The following is a 19,518-nucleotide window of genomic DNA, read 5'->3' as shown; positions in this document are numbered from 1 at the left end:
AAATCACCTAGGCCCTCTTTTTGCCGATAATATCCTTCAAATGGACAGATCATTTCATCGGAAATTTGCATGGTTATGCTTGTAGGATAAAAATAACAAAAATGCGTTTCCCCAACACTAATGGTGTTGTCGATTACGTTTCCTATGCAATCGTGTGGCTTCTGACGCGTTTTTTGGTGTGGATGTCTCATGAACTGATTTACCAATTTCTGGCGGTTTCCATCTGTTGGGAACACTGCACTGAGCGCAAAAATCCCGCCGCTGAAAGTTAGGTTGTTTATTGCGTGATCGCAGACAACTTCAGGAGCTGTGTTCTGCGGTGTAAATAAACAACAAAGGGTAGAAAATAAAAAACAGGTAGAAAATAATAAACAAAAAGGTATTGTGTAGAGAAATAAAAGGTGGTGAAAATCAAGTTAGTAGAAGTGAGAGAAGTTGAATAAATTAAATTGAAGTTATCGCAGTTCCATTAAATTCACGTAGTGATTATTGTAAGTAATAATTTGAAAATTTATTATTCTTATTTATATTAGAACTCAACTTAACTTACAGCAAAAGAACACAGATAAGCGACAGCAAAAATTCAAGTCGATTATTATAACGTTTGAAGTGAGTTATGAAAATATTATTTTTTCAACTCTTATAATTAAAACTGAACTCAAATTTGGTTGAAAATTGATCCGTTGTCATTAGAGCGGCATCTGCAAGGAGCATAGTACGAACCTATAATTGTAAGTTAGAATACAAATGTAAAGAACAAACAAGTTGTTACAAAATTAATTTAATAAATTTCAGCTTCGATCTGTCACAAAGTAAGACCGATACAAGGAGTTTCGAACTAAGTCCGAACACCATCTAAGTTCAAGAGCTACGGAACAATTCTTTTCATGGTCATCCCTTTTTCCCGCGGATAAAATTGAGCTTCATCCACCTCTTTAAGTACTACACACCAGGAATGCACAAAACAGATGAATTCAAAATCGCACATACTGTGGATGTTTCCTTGGGCGGTACCTTTACGGTTCAGATGTTTCTTTGGATGGCAAAAAAAGTTGTAAAGCTTCTACAATTCCAACAAGGCTACTACATAGGCTGAAAAGTCCCGGGATTTTTGAAAAGACGGCGTCACTAAAAATGAACAAGATTCATTTCGAGCTGATCATCCGTCACTTGCTTATGCGTGAGGTTTCATGACATTTGGTTTTTTTGTTCACAAACAACAGTTGTTTAAGTGTCACTTCCTGAGCATTCGTATAGAACATGGAAAAAGAGGAATATTGTATTTTGATCAAACATTGTTTTTTGATGGGAAAAACTCCTGAACAATCAATGTAGTGGTTGACGAAATATTATTCCATTTCTGATCCTTCGAGAACAACAGTCGGTGGTTTAGTGGATTTAAAATGTGTCGTACAGTCCAGAAATCGTAAAACAAGTGCATCGACTCGTTTTTGAACTCGACATGAGAAAGCTATTCGAGCGATAGGTGCCGTGTTTGCTGACCATCGACCAAAAACAGCTGCGCGTTGATGATTCAACAGCCGGTTTGGCGTTGTTGACGCGTGATCGAGTGGACTTCTTTCGACGTTATGTGACAATGGATGAAACGTGGATCCATTACCACACTCCTGAGTCCAATAGGCAGTCTGCATAGTGGTTGACAAAGCCGGCCAAAGCGGCCAAAAGTCCAACGGTCGGCCGGGAAGGTTTAAGCATCTGTTTTCTGGGATGCATATGTCATAATCTTCATCGGTTTCCTGCAGAAGGGAAAACAATTACCGAAGAGTATTATGCAGGGTTATTGGACAAGCTGAACGACGAAATAAAGAAAAAACGAACCCATATGGCGAAGATAACAGTTCTGTATCTTCACGACAATGCATCGTCGCATACGTCCTTAAGAGCGATGGCCAAGTTGCACCAATTACGATTCCAATTGGTTGCTCACCCACCATAATCTCCAGACTTGGTTCCCAGCGACTACCATATGTTCCCAAACCTCAAGCGGTGGCTCCAGGGAAGGAATTTCACATCGAATGAGGAAGTCATCGTAGAAACTGAGATATATTTCGAAGACTTAGACATTTCGTACTACAGAGAAGGAATTAAAATGTCGAAAACTCGCTATACCAAGTGTATTGCCCTCGAAGGAAACTATGTCGAGGAATACAATTTTGCCCAGAAACGATTGTTTTCATTAAAAATCCTGGGACTTTTCAGCCTATGTAGTATCTGTATATATTGACTTTTTTTTCAAAAACTTTTGAACTGCTAAACCGGTTTAGGCGATCTAATGAATTGATTTAGATGAACTAATGGCCGATTTAGATGAACTAATGAATTGAAATAGCGCAAAACAAATGGATTTCGGTTTCGTAATTATTTATTGTATTTGTTTTTGATAGCTTTCATGGTCTTTGGACCAAGGATGTTACATTTTCTGAATATTTATTCTTGAAAACTGAGGTATTTTTACATGACATATATAAAATTCAAAAAGGTGTTTTTTTTCGTTTTTATGTTTTTAAGTTTAAGTTTCGTTTTTAAGATTTTTCAAATTTAAGCGATGGTCCGAAAAATCATCTTTAAAAAAATATAAAATATAGTCCCCTCAAATTTGTAGACTATAAAACACCACATACAATCAATAATCACGAAAACAAAATTAATTTTTCACGCATTTTGTATATTTTTCAAAGAAGACTTCTTGGCTTCAATTTGATATGTCGATCATCTGAATCGGTCTAGTAGTTCTGAAGTTAGGAATTTTTGAAAAAAGTCATTTTTGAAAAATTAGAAAAACAATATTTTTTGAACCACCCTAAAATCGAAATGGTCACCCTAACGAAAAAAATGTAGAAAACGGCTCTAAAATTTTGTGTTAAGGAACAAAATTATCAATTTTGACGAAAAGATGAGAAACAATATTATCGGTTTGGCATGGAAATAAATTAGGGCAATAGAAACAAACGAGTGTTTGGGGATATTGGCGTCAAACTGGGCCAGGCTTGTGAAAGAAAAAAAATCTACATAATGTATTCCGGGAAAATTATTCATAAGCGGCATCGAAAATATAGAATAGGGGCAATTTCTCTCCAGAGAAAAACAACAGGAGTATAATTTTATTAAACGTTCTTTTCTCTCTCTGTTTCCTTTCTAGGCCGCGTTGGTTCAACACCGGACAAAGGCGTCCCCGACATGACCTGCATCTCGGACATCGATGAGAACGGAATCAATCGGAATCTGAAAGTTCGCTACGAGCGCGATCAGATATATGTATCCTTTTGAAAAAAAAAAGAGTGACAACACACATACGCGTAGAACCTCATCATTTTTTGTGGACTTCAAAGCGATTTTCTTTCATGGGGAGTCAGCTGAAAATAATTTGATGGATCGACGCAAATTTTCCGGTTTTGTTTTGTTTTTTGTTGGGCACCGAAAGAAGTCGTGCCATTCTCGTAATTACTCATCCATAAACGCTTGTTTTTGTACCCGGGGAAGCGAAGCAACAAAAAATGTTGTGGGATTACATGGGATCATTTTTTTCAGTGTTTCTTCTTACGCTTGTTATATGTTTTCGTCTCTAATGGATGGAGCGCAGCGGATGGCGTTTTTACTACAGTTGTTTGGTGTGTTTTTTTTCCTACACCTCTTGTAAGCACGTTACACGTCGGTGGAGCAAATATGTCTTAATATGAGAAATGGGGAGTGATTTCAGTCAGGTTGTGTGTCAGGAGAAGAGAAAAATGAATTCAAGATTTATTAATTTACTTACTAGGGGCAATCAGGGAAAACCGACACAGTGGATGAAACCGACACCCTCTGATTTTTTCAGTTAGAAGCAATTTTTTGAAAATTTTCCGATGTCACCTGTGTCATTTCTTACGTTTCGAGTCACCCCACAGCTGCGGAAGTCGCTTTGCTGTCAAAACAACCAACAAAACAGAACCGGTTAGCGAACAGGAGACAGTCTATGTAAAATTTGGCTCGTGAAATTTAAGTTTTTATTCGGAAAATTTTGGAAAATTCGATACTGTTATGAGCTCAATTAATCGTAGATCATTGTTCAGTGTAGTTTGTGAGACGGTAGGTGGTGTTGTTACTTATCAATGCTCGAAAACATTGTTTTGAGATTTGGAGTCCATTCGGGGTAACACCGACACCTTCAGTCAGGATGAAACCGACACCTGGTTTGTGTTTCACAGACAGGAAAAATGTTTTCTTACTCTTTGTAGATGCCTCGTGTTAATATTCGAAAGACAAAACGGTTGAGCTGAACTGATAAAACAACCAAAACCAACGTTTAATCGGGTATGTCATCAAAAAGCCTGGCAGAGTTCATGGTATTCATTCGTTCAACGTTCATCGGCACATTTCACGTGGATGTTCACCTAATCTGGGATCTTAAAGTGTCCACATAGTATATAGATAACCTCTTAATAACTTGAAATTATTGTAACAAGTTTTCATTCATTTTTTTTAAAGGTGTCGGTTTTACCCGACAGGGTGTCGATCTCACCCGCACTCCCATTTATTTCACCTGAAAACATATTTTTTTGTATTCTATCAAACTTCGAGTTCTACTCAAAAAATGGTCAGCAGATACTAGAGAAAGGTTCATAAACAGTTGAAGAGAGGTTCTGTAACGATTTGAAGTCGAAGACACATGGTAGATCTTGAGCATATGTGGAAATCCTTAGAGTGTCGGTTTTACCCTGATTTCCCCTACTACATGGCGGAGAAATGGTTGAACGATGCAGGCGATAGAATGGATGCAATGTGTTTGGCCCTAGCTTATTCGGAGCTCGATTCCAAATAGATTTTCAAAATTTAAATTTGCTACGTTCAAATCAAGAAACGCGCGACTGTTGTTAGGTTGTACTAAAAAAAAAGCAGAGCTCATTTAGCGAAACATCGCTTTTCCACTTAGCTCACTCCATATTGGCAAATAAGCATGGATAGCAAACAAGCTATAAAAATACCATAACAGCCAATTTCATCCGCTAGTTCGCTCAATTGTTTAAACGCATGTTGTTTGTCCCGTTTTTGTGTATCACACAAACACATCTTGTAAACTCGAGAGCGTCGCCTCGAAGAAATATATTCCCCGGAGCAGATTCCACGCTATCGCAATCAAGATGTGAACCAATCTGTGGTTGTGACGGGGGTTCACGGTGTTGGCCTTGCGCCGTAGCATTGCGTTTTTTTTCGTTCCCAGCTGCCCGTTTTGGCTTGTCACGGAAACAATGCAATGATGTGGGACATAATTGTATCGACTATGTCACAATTAAATTGAGTGCACAGTGGCGGCGGCGGTGGTTATGAAATTTAACAGTACTTGCGCGTGGGCATTCTCTAGCACCACTCACTGCTGATTCTGGCGGGTGGATTGGTGGGGTAGACCACTTGCCTGACCGCTGGAGTTTTTGTTTTTGATGTAAATGACACATGCTCGAGCGGTTCACACGAGAAGTCCGCTGCGGTCATCGGAATAAGAAACACGTGCTGTGTTGTTTTCCCTTAATCCTGGAACGCGACTGCAAGTGACCACTTACCCTCCGTTGTGTTTGTGTGAGTCTGTTTGGGGGGAGAGACGGGAGACAACGACTCCCACAGGTCTTGTCACAAGTCATGAGCAACTGTCGTAAATAATCGCCGGGAGCTTTAGTGTTCCTACTGTGTCTCTTGGCGGGGCAACATTTTTATTGACGTTCAAAGAATTACGATAACAAGTTGTTCGGGACATCTGGCTTGAAAACAAGTTATTTCGTAGGGCGGACACGGGAAAGATACGGGGAATTCCTCGCTGGATAGACTGTCTATTCAAATTACTAGCCGATTGTCATGCAATGGATGATTAATATGATATCTAGTTTTGACAAGAATGTTTTTCGCATACTAGGCAATTCGTATAACTTGAATGGAATGGAAAACTACTTGCATTTCTTCTGTCTTCTGTAATACCGACTCAATCTGATTTTCTGATTTGCTACAGTATTTTGTACGATCTTATCAGTGATAAACATTGGACTTTGGCTTCAGTAATGTACTAGTGTTTTACACATGTACTAAAGATCTCACTTTAGGAAGAAATTGAACCAATATGATTTTTGGTTGGTTGGTCCTAAATATCATTAACACTAGGAAGCTAAATCCTCTATTCCTTTTACACATTTGCTTGGGTAAGCCGGAGATACTTTCGTTTTTCGGAGAAATCTCAATGTCTTTGGAATTTGTCCAGTTCTGACGTTTCTTTATTCATTTCAATAGGAAATTTCACTCATCATCTAATAATTCAAAAGTTGTCGTAATCGTATCGTATCGTCGACTAGGTGTTAAAATAGAATAGTTAATGGCAAGTTGTGCCAACACAAATACCGGTTCCCTGTTTCCTACCCATAAAATTTCAGTCTGATTTTGACAGCGTTTCTGATGAAATCCGGGCAGCATCCCTCTAAATTTGAAGATGAGGCTCTTGTGAGGTTCAGTGATTCACACCGATGATATTTTATTTTATGTTGGTGTAATGCTATTTTCCTGATATTCTTCATGATCGAACCTAGTCCGAGGATATGTAAGTACATTAAGTAGAAGTATTTTTTTCATTGGCAGCCCTGTAGAAAATCGCTGAAAACCCATGTTTGTTTACAAACATCAATCATTCAGCAGCCGAGTCCAAGTTTGACAGATAATTGTCATTTCAGCTCAGGGCTCGGCATAGTCATATTCAACTGAGGATAGTCAGCGGACTCCTATCGTATTCAATTAGAAATGACTTTTGGCTTCTTCGTGCAGTTTCTCCGTCAACATGACTCAATAGTCAGTTGGTTTATCGCTATCTCCCTCTACGACTACACTATCTCATTTCATTCTTCCCCATCAAATGGACTTACCTGCATTTTGAAGTGACTTCTTTCAAAATGAATTCGTTTCTCATGTATCACGTATGCACACTCTCAGAAAAAATGCTATATATGACGAATTTTGGTAAATATTACCAATGATTATTCAATTTTTGCAACAATAATGATTCGTATATATTACGCGATAACATTGGTAAACAAATGTCAAACCTGCCAGTATAAGCCGTCGGTAAAACATTGGTTTAACATACACTCTAAACATGTTATGTTAACCCAACCTTTATGTATGTTTTATTATTCATTTATTCTGTTAATATCGAACTATTGTATGCAGTTTTAATAATTTTTTGAACTATCTAAAATGCGATATTAACAATATTACATTGCATATTAACTTGTGACATGGCTATTGCAGCGCCCGACAACTGATCCTGCATCGATTGAGTCTGATCCGCGGCAACAAGAATTATTCGGATATATTATATTACGCGATAACATTGGTAAACAAATGTCAAACCTGCCAGTATAAGCCGTCGGTCCAACGTTGGTTTAACATATACTCTAGACATGTTATGTTAACCCAACCTTTATGTATGTTTTATTATTCATTTATTCAGTTAATATTGAACTTTTGTATGCAGTTTTAATCATTTTTTGAACTATCTAAAAAGCGACATTAACAACATTACATTGCATATTAACTTGTGTCATGGCTATTGCAGCGCCCGACATCTGATCCTGCATCGATTGAGTCTGATCCTCGTCTACAAATTAGAAAAAAAAAATACACTATGATTACTACAAACAGCTACGATAGACGATAGACATTTCCCACCATTATTCTCTCCCAGGACCAGCGAGTAAATACTTATCAGCCAAACAAATTCGGGAAATACCACGAAGCTGACGAAACCCAGGCTGCATTAAGTGAAGCCAGCCCTATGCCCGTTGCAACATTGAGTTGGAGCGCAGCGTCAGTGGAAACCGAACCTTCGTCTTGACGATTCCGAAAACATCCAATCGATCGAACCACTGATCACAATCGTCGGCAAATCGTTTATGAAGTTGCCCTTGACCAATTCCGACAGCAAAGCGGTGTAATAAGGACTCCTCACTGGATCTCGTTTTTGTCCCTCGAAGTACCCAGATTCCTCATTATTGAAGTAATGTATTCGCAATCTATCGCTGCGGACGGGCACGGATCATTGTTTGGCTTTCCAATATGTACCAATGTTCATTATACAACATAAATTGAATTGATTTTCAAGAACGGGTCAACTGACCTTCCTCTGTGGAGAAATCAATATAGAAATATAGTCCGCTCAACTCAACTATCAGCTCGACAATTGGGCTAATAATGTTATGTTCACATTTTCTTCGCGGTTGCCAGTAATGACAATCGTCAAAGTTTCCGATACCGTGTAGTAAAATATAGCAATCGTCGGTAGGGATGTGTATTGCATCAGACATTCATTTTACATACAGTTGGTAATGTTAACAGAGAATATGTATGTTCCATCCCTGAAGAGAAGAGAAACATTGCATCGTAAATTCGCAAATTCAATTGGCATAGCGGCCCAGCAGCGAGAAGAAGAGAGTATTTTTTCTTCCGTGAAACAGTGCACACTAAAGTAAAACCAAAATAGAAGTAGAACAAGAAACCTTTAAATGTTATGGAACATGTTTTTTCCTCCACCATATTTGACAGTGGAGAGTTGAGATTTTTGTCAAATGTAAATGAAGGACCTCGTGTGTTGTTATGCTTTATTCTTGTCGCATCGTGCTTTTTCTTTATGTTATCAAGCAAATTATTCCCCAAAAGTGTTTCCGCTGTGAATTTTAGTAGCTCAAGCGTCCATTGACACGTTCTCCCCAGTAAATCGGTGCACCATCTGACCAGAGTCTTCGCTCTCGAGCTTATCGAACTAACAATGCACATTGTACTAATGTTTACATTACCAAAGATTTGGTAGCTTTTTTATTAGGTGTATCGGTAAGTTTCTTCGATTTTACAACTGATGGCGTAACTTGATTATTATTCCACTGAATCAAATCTCCAGACATTCGTTGGAAAGCTACTGTAATTGCGCATCTTTTTCAGTATATGTCAAAAAGTTGAAGCGTAAACAACATAATTTGTTGCCACTTCGAGTATGTCGAGTTTCGTACCAACGAGAGTGTTTTTTTTTGCGGGGAGTGTTACTTTATTACTTCAATATGAAGAAAAAGTTGCGGAAAGTCATCGCATTTTGGTGGAAGTTTATGGTGACCATGCTCCAATTGAGCGAACGTGTCAGACGTGGTTTGCACGGTTTAAAAATGGTAATTTTGACGTTCCGAAGAACGTTCCGGACCGCCAAAAAAGTTTGAAGATGAAGAACTGGAGGCTTTACTCGATCAAGATCCGTCACAAATGCAACAAGAACTTGCAAACACACTCGGAGTAGCTCAGAAAACCATACCCGATCGTTCAAAAGCAATGGGAATGATCCGAAAGATAGGACATTGGGTGCCGTATGAATTGAAGCCACGGGACGTCAAACGCCGTTTTTCACGTGCGAACAACTGCTCCAACGGCATAAAAAAAGGGTTTTTTTTGCATCGGATCGTTACTGGTGATGAAAAGTGGGCCCATTACGACAATCCTAAACGTCGGGTAACGTATGGATACTCCGGCCATGCATCAACATCGACGATTGCGCGGAATATTCACGGCCAGAAGGTTATGCTGTCTATTTGGTGGGACCAGCTGGGTGTGGTGTACTGTGAGCTGCTAAAACCGAATGAAACCATTACGGGAGACCTCTACCGACGACAATTGATGCGTTTGAGCCATGTACTGAAGGAAAATAGACCACAATACGAGTAAAGACACGATTAAGTTACTTCGCAGAACGACAATGCTCGGCCGGCATGTCGCGAAACCGGTCAAAACATACTTGGAAACGATGAAATGGGAGGTCATATCCCACCCCCCGTATTCTCTAGACATTGCTCCGTCCGATTAGTACCTTTTTCGATCGATGCAACATGGCCTGATTGACCAGCACTTCTCCAACTTTGATGAAGTCAAAAATTGGATCGATTCGTGGTTAGCCGACAAATCGGCCGATTATTTCCGCAAAGGGATCCGTGAAATATCAGAAAGATGGGAAAAAGTTGTGACTAGTGATGGGCAATACTTTGAATAATAAAGTTGTAACAATTTTTTGCAGAAAAAGGCATTAATTTTTGAAAAAAAATGAAGAAACTTACCGGTACTCCTATTAGTAAACCATTTTCTGGGTGCATGTATCGATGTTTGAGTTCAACGTGGTTTGACATATACTATAGGTGAGCTATATTTTCGTGCAACGTACACGAAAATTACTCACACGTATAAAATAGCGTGCTATGTTGTGTTCAGTACCACTGACAAATTTGTGAATTTTGTTGATATAAACCCGTTTTTCTGTTTTTTCACAAAATTGAACTCGGAGACAAAGTTAATTAAAATTTTGTTTAGAATTCCTTCCAAACTGCACGCAATTTTGCACGCTATTTACAAATAGTAACGCGAGGACCTTTATAGCATACCTAATAATACCTAATAAGTTCGTTGGTTTGAGTTGACGGTGGGTAGACAATAACTATCCATTAATGGTGTAACTACTCTTTTGCATCAGAAATCAAGTTTTCGTTTTACTTTATGGACGTAAAAATAAAATTGTGTATGCGGGTAACGAGATTCGTGTCAGGGGGAGTAATAGTGTGGATTGAGGTCAGGTTGAATGAAGAGGAAGATTTGTATTATTTAGTCACGTCAACCAAAATAATTATTTGCTAGAATAGTACATCAGTCATCCTCGCTCTCAACGCTCGTCAATTCGTTTTCCAGTCTATTCAAGTTAGGTTGACGGCGAATGCCGAAGTAGTTCTAGTAGAAGCGAAGCTACTGAGAGGAGAGTCGATTTTCATTTCCCATCTTTCGAATGTTTCGGGCCCCGGTCAGGATTTAGTTTGAAAACGCTGATCACTCTCTTCCGGCCGCTGCGGTATCCTGTTTCCGGTTCCCTTCCTATGAGTCGTCAGACGATGTTCTCCGAACACTTTGATAACGTTTATCTCAGTCGATTTGAAAACTTTCATCATTCCAACTTGGACGTCGTGCACAAATTACGTAACGCTAAAAATCCGGATTTGGGACCCCCTCCCCCATACGTAACGCAATTTCCTATCTCTAATACACGGTATGTAACGCCACCTCGACCTTCCACCCCCCACTTCCCCCCCCTTCTCGCGTTACGTAATTTGTGCACGACGCCTTGGTGTGGGAAAAATTTGGACGCTATTTAGCCTGAAGAAATCATGGCAACAAAAAATAGAGGCATTATTCCGTATGCGTAAAGTGAATATATTTTTTTTAATGCATGAGCTTGAGCTTGGGTAGAATGTACGCTTCGTAGCTGCACTCCGCGATTGACCTGACCGGCGAAATTGCACAAATAAAACACTGGATGACGCTTGGGAGTAGCAAAGTTTCGGTGAATCGAGCTTTCAATAGTCAAAAAACGACGCCGGCCACATCCTTACAGTCACCATAGGAAGGGATGGAATGTTAGTATGTTTATCGCCGCCCGAAGGCCACAAGGGTCGCCTCTATAGTGTGGTTCCCCAGCGATTATCAAGGAAGGGATAGTTGTTAGTAGGGGGACGTAAGAATCAGGATTCACTGTGGTAAGTGGATTAGAAGTTTATGCACTGCTTTTTTTTTTCATAATAACCAACCATCCTCCCTAGGATCTGTGGACCCTCTGCTCTGGTTCTCAATAGTTTCAGGTTCTTTTTCGAACATGCTACTATAGAGATCCGTCATTCGCAGGTGGAGTAACATTCAATATCTAAAACATGTTGACAGCGATAAGAAGAAGGTGCTCTGATGTTTTAAGTTTCTGTTATATTAGGCTGTCAAAAAAGTCCTGCGGTATTTTTTTTTGAATTTTCATTTGTTCATAAACTTAGTTACAATCATCTGTTTTAAGTCAAATATGCGCCGTTTTGTTCGATGACTTGTTTCCAACGAGATGCCAAATTCATAATACCCCTGTTATAGAAGCTCACTTCCTTATTGGCAAACAACTCGGATAGCCAATTTTCACAGGTCTCTTTTGTGGCTAACTTTTGACTACCTAGCTCGTTCGCCATGGACAAAAACAGGTGGTAGTCACTTGGTGCAAGGTTATACGGCGGATGCAAAAGAACCTCCCATCCGAGCTCCCGGAGCTTCTGGCGCGTCACCAAAGAAGTGTGTGGCCTGGCGTTGTCCTGATGGAAGACAATACGGCCTCTGTTTATCAAAGATGGCCTCTTCTTCATGAGTGCTGCCTTCAAGCGGTCCAGTTGTTGGCTGTACAGGTCCGAATTGAGCGTTTGGCCATAGGGAAGCAGCTCATAATAGATTATTTCTTGAAAATCCCACCAAACACACAGCAGAACCTTCCTGGCCGTTAATGAGGGCTTGGCCACCGTCTGAGCCGCTTCAGCGGGCTTCGACCACGACCGTTTGCGCTTCACGTTGTCGTAAGTGACCCACTTTTCATCGCCAGTCACCATCTGCTTCAGAAACGGGTCGATTTTGTTGCGATTCAGCAGCGATTCACATGCGTCGATACGGTCAAAGATGCTTTTTGCGTCAACGTGTGTGGCACCCATACATCGAGCTTCTTTGTGAATCCAAGCTTCTTCAAATGGTTAATAATGGTTTGATGACTTATCCCCAGCTCTTGGCCGATGCTACGGCTGCTACTATGCCGGTCTTTCTCGGCGATTTTGTCGCAATTTTCGACGACAGGCCTTCCGGAGCGTGGCGCATCTTCAACGACCTCTACACCAGAACGAAAACGTTGAAACCATCGTTGTGCGGTGGAAATGGAAACTGCACAAATTTTATTGGCAGCTTGAGATGCATTTTTGCCTTTGTCATAGTAGTACTGTAAAATATGTCGGATTTTCTCTTTATTTTGCTCCATATTTGCAACACTATAACTCACGAACGACTTAACCAAACAAAACACTGTCAAGGACTATATTATAGCGCGCAAAAATACCTTTCCAACAAGCTATAGTATGACTCGATACAATGAATACTACTAGAACTACGCGCTTACAACGACACCTCGCGGAAATTCTGCAGGACTTTTTTGAAAGCCTAATATGTTATTCTTGAACAAAGTTCCATTCATTCTCTTTAGTGCAGTTAGTGTTTATAAAGATCGTAGCGTTGCTCCACTGTTACTTAAAACATCAAACGCGAGCATTTTTTTTTCGTATTGCTCATAAAAATATGCCCTGCGTAAACACAGAACAGTGATTCATTCTGATTTTGACAGCAGTAAATTCCCACTTGCACGGATGACGTTTTATGTTGTCGATCGTTAGCAAGAATTCCCATACCCCCTCATAAAACTCATTACCAACAACAGCAGCAACGATAGGAGCAGCATTGATGTCGTAATTGTGTATTTTTCGAAATCAAGTTGCCGAGACGTAACGGAACTTTGTGATATCTTTATCAGCTCTCTCAGCTCAGCTCGACGTCGAAATATTTTGTGTTTTATGTGCACACAAAAAAGCATTATGCTCCAAGTTGCATTCGTCGAAATTGGATAAGAAGGTTGATAGGAGATTAGAGCCACGATGACGGTGGAGACGGAATTCCGGCACTCGGAAGGTCGCTCGCTATGTTGGATGACGTGAATGCAAAGTATGACGGATGATGACGGTCTCGAATAGTATATAAATGCACGCGTGTCCGTCAGAGAAGGAGAGGAAAGCGACAAAGTGGAACCGATGGGGATAATGATGATGACGAAGATGACGATGAGTCATGTCGGGGGGAATTTTATCTCACGTTTTATGCTTCAGTCGACTTTTGCGAAGATGCTGCCCGCAATGGATGGAATTCTTCCAACCACAGGTATGCTTGCGGCGGGTTTCGCTGTTCGCTGCGGTATGAATGGAATTTTAGGTTTTTGGCATTTCGGTTTGTTACGTGCGTTCGCGGGCTCGAGAAGTTTGCGCTTGTGTTAATTCTCGGCTTACGCAATCTCTAACGAAGCAAATTGCGGAAATTGCTGGATGGTTTAGATATTCTGTAAAAGAATTTCTATTTCGAGACTTAGTATAACTTGTATAAACCTTTGAAGGCTGAGCCGCTTGAGAGTATATCCGCTGACACAGCTAAACAGATGGGGAAACGCTTTGAAGATACAGTCATTGACACCAGCGCTTCGTTTGGTTTAGTATATTTTCACGAGCCGGCAGTGTTATTTATTTCATCGAAAGAGTGTACATTTTTCCTTAACCCAACCTTCCCTTCCTAGACTTACACAGGCTCGATTCTAGTCGCCGTCAATCCGTACAAGGAAATTGAGTGCTACACGCAGGTAAGTGGACCTAATTTTAGAACCACATGCTGTAATTCCGCTTTAGTGCTGTCATTCTCCAGAATCACATCTTTGCCGCGTTCTTTCTACATAGTTTACAGCGACTTCGGTACCATGCCCCAAACATATGTGTGTTCGGTATGTTGCTTTTCCTTTGTCACTGGATGTTTTCCTTCCCGGGTTCGAGAGGCTTGATCCGGAGTGATTTACGCTCGGTGCCGAAATAATTTCGGTTCGTCGTGTGTCGTTGCAGTTGATGTTTTGGTTTGCTTCTCGTGCTGCCGCTGGAACGACAATGTTATTGAGGACGATTAATTTTCTGGCGATGTCTTCGAAACAAGCGGCAATTCATCTGGCAACAGCAGACGATCTTGCGACTATTCTCGGGCATCGCGCTGTTTATTCCATCTTCATCGCCCTCGGGGACTCATAAATTACATTCAGCGAAAAATAACGTGTTGATGTTCGCTCGAGTCCCGGTTATGCAACTTATGCAACTTTTATCGGTACTTCTTCCGAAGGGCTGTGGGACCCGTGTACATTGGTCGTTCCAGCGCCGACAGTAACAACAACAATAATCAAAACGCTGATGCGCGAATGGCGACGACAGACTCAGAGTGCTGACAGAGGATTGCGACAGCTTAAGACCGGACCAGGGCTTTGAACTGTGTGTAGTCATCGTAGACGTCGTCGGCTTTTTGTCGTCGTTGGTCCAGATTTGTCTAAATCAACGAAACGCGCGTGTGGAGGGCGCGGGAACCTCGTTAGACGCAATTAGATTAACAGCCGGATGATTTGGTTTTATTTTATTGCACGAGATTTATGACGAGAGGGGTTTGCGGAGGTCACGTGTTGATGTCGTGAGCCTTTTGTGCGCCATGGTTGATATAAGTGTGAAGGAAATGCAATAAACCAATTGTAAGCAAGTATGATTTCAGATTTCCAATCTTATTCAGCCCTATCCACAATATCGGCTAGAAAATCAGCAAAATCAAAAAAGAGTATAGATATTTCATAGATATTTTACCCAAAGACATTTCGAAACGAATTCATTTCAATCACTTCAGATTGAACAGACTATATATATCTCTGTGAATGGCGTAAACAAGCGAAGCTGTATAAAACACACTCATCAAGTGCTTGGAAGTTGCAATTTATTTAAATTTTACAGAACTTATTGCCAGATCCCAGTTCGTCCCCAGATGAATATAATTATTCTGGGATTCTGGTGGCCTGGAAGGTTCCTTTCGTTATGGTTTCGCTGCGATTATCATCATAGATACAATTATTTGCGTGATGTTCTAAGTGTTCATGCAAGTTGGTTTTTCAGCTGCCCCAAGTCGCTTGAATTCACACTAGGCATTTTGGAGTTATCCTAAAAAAGCCCTTGAGATCCTGAGAATTTTGGAGATATCCGAAATAATACGTAAAATAGATCCGAAATAATACGTTAGGAGTCGACGATTCTGGTTTTTTTCAATCCATCGAGGAAACTCAGTGCGTGGCCGTGAAAGGTACGTTTCATCAATACTTGAATGCGATTTCATTGCGAAAAAGAGATTTGACAGCGTTTATTTTGCATATTAATATATTCATACGTATAAAAATTCTAACTAGAGGCGAATGAACTGAAATGTTTAAAGTCTCTCAAAGCCAAAAAAGAAGAAGAAAATTCTAAAGGGAGTCGTGGCAGTAAATAGGCTCGAAGGTGCTCGCAGCCAAATTTGATGTTTATGTCAACAAAATCGTTTGTTTCGGTGTTTATTCTGCTATTTCTGCAGAATGAATGTTTTCTGTAGTCGATGCTCATGGAAAAAATAGTGAAAGTGACTTCCGAAAAGACCTTTCCTGACGATAGCACTGATCAAGCACCAAAGCACTCTACCCCTTCAGAAATTTCTAGCTCGATAGGCAGTCGTTTGGGTCAATTGTGTAGTTCATTCTCACCTATTCCGGAACCCAAACGAGTTTAGAAATGTCGCAATCCGATCCAGAACCACTTTTGTATTATGCACCCGAAGGAGATCATCTTCTGCACTCTGTTCGAGATTTAAATCCAAACAACATACGCAAAAATGGCAACATTGGCTTGACGTGAAACAAACGTCAAAACAATTTATCCGTATTCGTGAAGCTATTTACCCCCGATCACGTGAAGATACCCGAATGTAGTTTTAATTTGTAGAAATATGAATTAAAATTATTGCTTGATGTTATTCAAATACATTGAACACGTATTTCACACTCTAACCACCCTAAGACTATTTATTATAGTTTTCCTAACAAATGGTGGTACTTGCGTACTCTGGAACTCTTCCACGAGGAGTGCAAACAGTGACGAATAATGTCAGTTTCTCATTCGTTATTGTGAGCTATTTCTTCTAATAAGTTTGAAAATATTATGGCATTTTGTTCCTTATATAAGATTATAATCCAACTTTATTTAAAAATGTAGTATACAAGTTAAACTACAGTAAACAAAGAACAAATTCGAGCAAACAAGGTTATATTCTAATCTACTTCAAGCTTCCGAAAGTCGCCTACCAAGCCATACGTTCTTTCTGGTGAAATCCGAACGTTGAAATTTTGCTTCAGGGAGCTAAAGGATCCATCTCGAGCAGCTTCCGGGTACATATGCATATGCACAGACATCTAATTATCCTACAGAAGATCCTCTACTTCTTTCTTCCACAGTTTAATCATCTCTGCCATTGCACAATGGTCCAGGAGATGCATTTAAGTGGAACTTAGCATTTAGAGCTCGACAGCTGTTCTCTAGACAAAAACTGTCTTAGACAAAGTTGTTACTCATAATAGAGCGCTGTTGTCAAAAATAGGGTGACCAAAATTTTCGATGAAATTAAAAATCTAACTTTCTTATCTTTATAGATAGAGGTGAATATTGTTCGACAATGTTGTAGCTCCAATTATTTGAGACATCTATGCAGAACAAAGTTTTTCTCTATCTCTTGAAATAACCGATATAACGCCTTTTTTCTAAGTTACGTTAGGGTCACCATGAAAAAAACTGTTTTTTGCTCTGACTTATATATTAGGCTGTCAAAAAAGTCCTACGGTATTTCCGCGAGGTGTCGTTGTAAGCGCGTAGTTCTAGTTGTATTCATTGTATCGAGTCATACTACAGCTTGTTGGAAAGGTATTTTTGCGCGCTATAATATAGTCCTTGACAGTGTTTTCATGAGTTATAGTGTCGCAAATATGGAGCAAAATGGAGAGAAAATCCGACATATTCTACAGTACTACTATGACAAAGGCAAAAATGCATCTCAAGCTGCCAATAAAATTTGTGCAGTTTATGGACCCGATACAGTTTCCATTTCCACCGCACAACGATGGTTTCAACGTTTTCGTTCTGGTGTAGAGGTCGTCGAAGATGCGCCACATAATTGTCTACCATTTCATTAAAATCTGAAATGACCGTTTTGAGAAAATCGACTTTTAGTTTTAAAAAAACATTTTTTTCCGTGTAAGAAAATTCGGTATTTTTTCTAAAAATTCAATTGTTTTCCTAAAACGTTTCCATATATCACCTTTTTGTAGAACTTACCATTTTCGAGTAAAAAATTTTATAAAAAAAAATGGTCCAAAATATTTGGCCTTTCCATATGTTAATCTAGTTAATTTTCGGAAAACTAAGCATGCCAAGTTGCTTCATTAGGTAAGGTCCTCACGCCCAGAAAGTTTCATTAAGTTCTGAGACGGTCATCCCAACATCTGGTCGAGTTGGCGCGAAATCCGTCAGCTGGCTAGCCGGCTAGATCTGATCCAAGCCTAACCCAACATAATGTATCCACTTGTTGAGGCACTCCGTTTTGTATACTTCCGAATTCACGGATTTATCCGTCACAAAAAAGCTGGTTTTCTTACCACAGGAAATTTTTCAGCCAGCTTATCCGCGAAAACAAACTCAAATTTTCTGGGAACCTGGTCACGACCAGGAACATTGTAGAAATTGACTCCCGAAATGTTGTTAAAATCTACTTTTTCATATGTTTGCTTGCAAGTTGACAGTTTTTAGAGTTGACTATGCACAATTACTTGGATTCATATCTCGGAATCACGTTAGTTTTAAACTGAGAAAAGAAATAAACCGACCGGAACAGTTTACAATCAGCAAAGCGCTGTCAAAAGCTTGCACATTTGACCACTGGAAGCACCACTATCGTCAAAATGAAATGTCCCATTTCTAAATCATCAACGCTTTATGTTCGCGCACATACAAGAAAAAAAGGTTAATACATACGTTGAGACGGCAAAAGTTCCACTGGGAATGTTAACGCCATTCAAGAAGCTGTTGGTTTGTAAACACAATCTTCGAGTGTTGTCCCACGTTGTAAAATGGGATTCTTCATAATTCAACAAGCGTTTTTCTCTTTCTTCCTCGAACGAACACGTGCGTTTACAGACAGGATCGAGTTACCCGCCAATGTGATAAACCCAACTTTATTAGGAAAACCTAACAAAAAGAGACTACCAATAGGTTGTTTTCGTGGGTGATCCTAAAATTGAAAGCGGCGCGATCTCAACCTTGACCGAAACCACACATTTTTGTGGCTCACTCTTTTCGTTCAGCTGGATTCCCCCGTACACATCGTGTGCCGAGCGGGGTTATAGCATATGAAAGCGAAATTTGAACTGCTCAAAAGTGCATAACTGTTGAATGCGCCGAGCTGTGGCATCGATCGGAAGAAAATGCTGAGTAATCTTATACCTGCTACCACTGACGGCGAGAAGAGGAGGGTCATATTTTGGGACGATTCCACTGACGACAATAAAAATCGAAACAATGCAACGATGGAGGGAAGGTGTCGGCCAACATTTCTCTCGACAATATGTTCATTATCTGGACGTGTCCAAATATACATTCGGGGGTCTAATTTTGTGTGAATAATGACTATTCCAGCTGTGCCAGAGGTGTTAACAAATTAATTTTTCATAGCTGTTATGTTTCAATCTTCTGCTTTCTTTACGAAAAGAGATTCTATTGAAAGTTCGTTTTTTGGGGCGGGTCAACTTAATGAACTTAAACTACACAATGAGACTTTTCTCTGGTAAGCGCGAAAACCAGTACACCCTAGTCGAAGCCACTTCGTCGTTGTTTGTTTCAAAGTTTCACTTTTATCAACCACCCATGCTGGAACCATATGCGCTATAAAAGAGTAATCTTCCAAATCAATCGCTTTTAGTGCTAAGCGTTTGATAAACCACCA

General features: G+C 40.0%; 1 protein-coding gene and 1 long non-coding RNA gene across 3 annotated transcripts in view; both read left to right on the top strand.

The window, feature by feature from the left end:
- The window catches only part of LOC129763490 (unconventional myosin heavy chain 6), a 75,082-nt gene that overhangs the window by 18,784 nt on the left and 36,780 nt on the right, over positions 1-19,518 (top strand). For both annotated transcript variants that reach the window (XM_055762616.1, XM_055762621.1), the window contains exons 2-3: positions 3,161-3,276; positions 14,225-14,287. In XM_055762616.1, the coding sequence (XP_055618591.1) occupies positions 3,161-3,276; positions 14,225-14,287 (179 nt within the window). The remainder of the gene's footprint in view (positions 1-3,160; positions 3,277-14,224; positions 14,288-19,518) is intronic.
- On the top strand, positions 392-1,259 carry LOC129763502 (uncharacterized). The gene is made up of 3 exons (XR_008740948.1): positions 392-491; positions 553-731; positions 796-1,259. It is a non-coding gene; the product is annotated as an uncharacterized LOC129763502 (long non-coding RNA).

Source organism: Toxorhynchites rutilus, chromosome 1 (genome assembly GCF_029784135.1).
Source record: "Toxorhynchites rutilus septentrionalis strain SRP chromosome 1, ASM2978413v1, whole genome shotgun sequence".
Lineage (NCBI taxonomy): Eukaryota > Metazoa > Arthropoda > Insecta > Diptera > Culicidae > Toxorhynchites > Toxorhynchites rutilus.
This window is presented reverse-complemented; position numbering and strand designations above follow the sequence as displayed.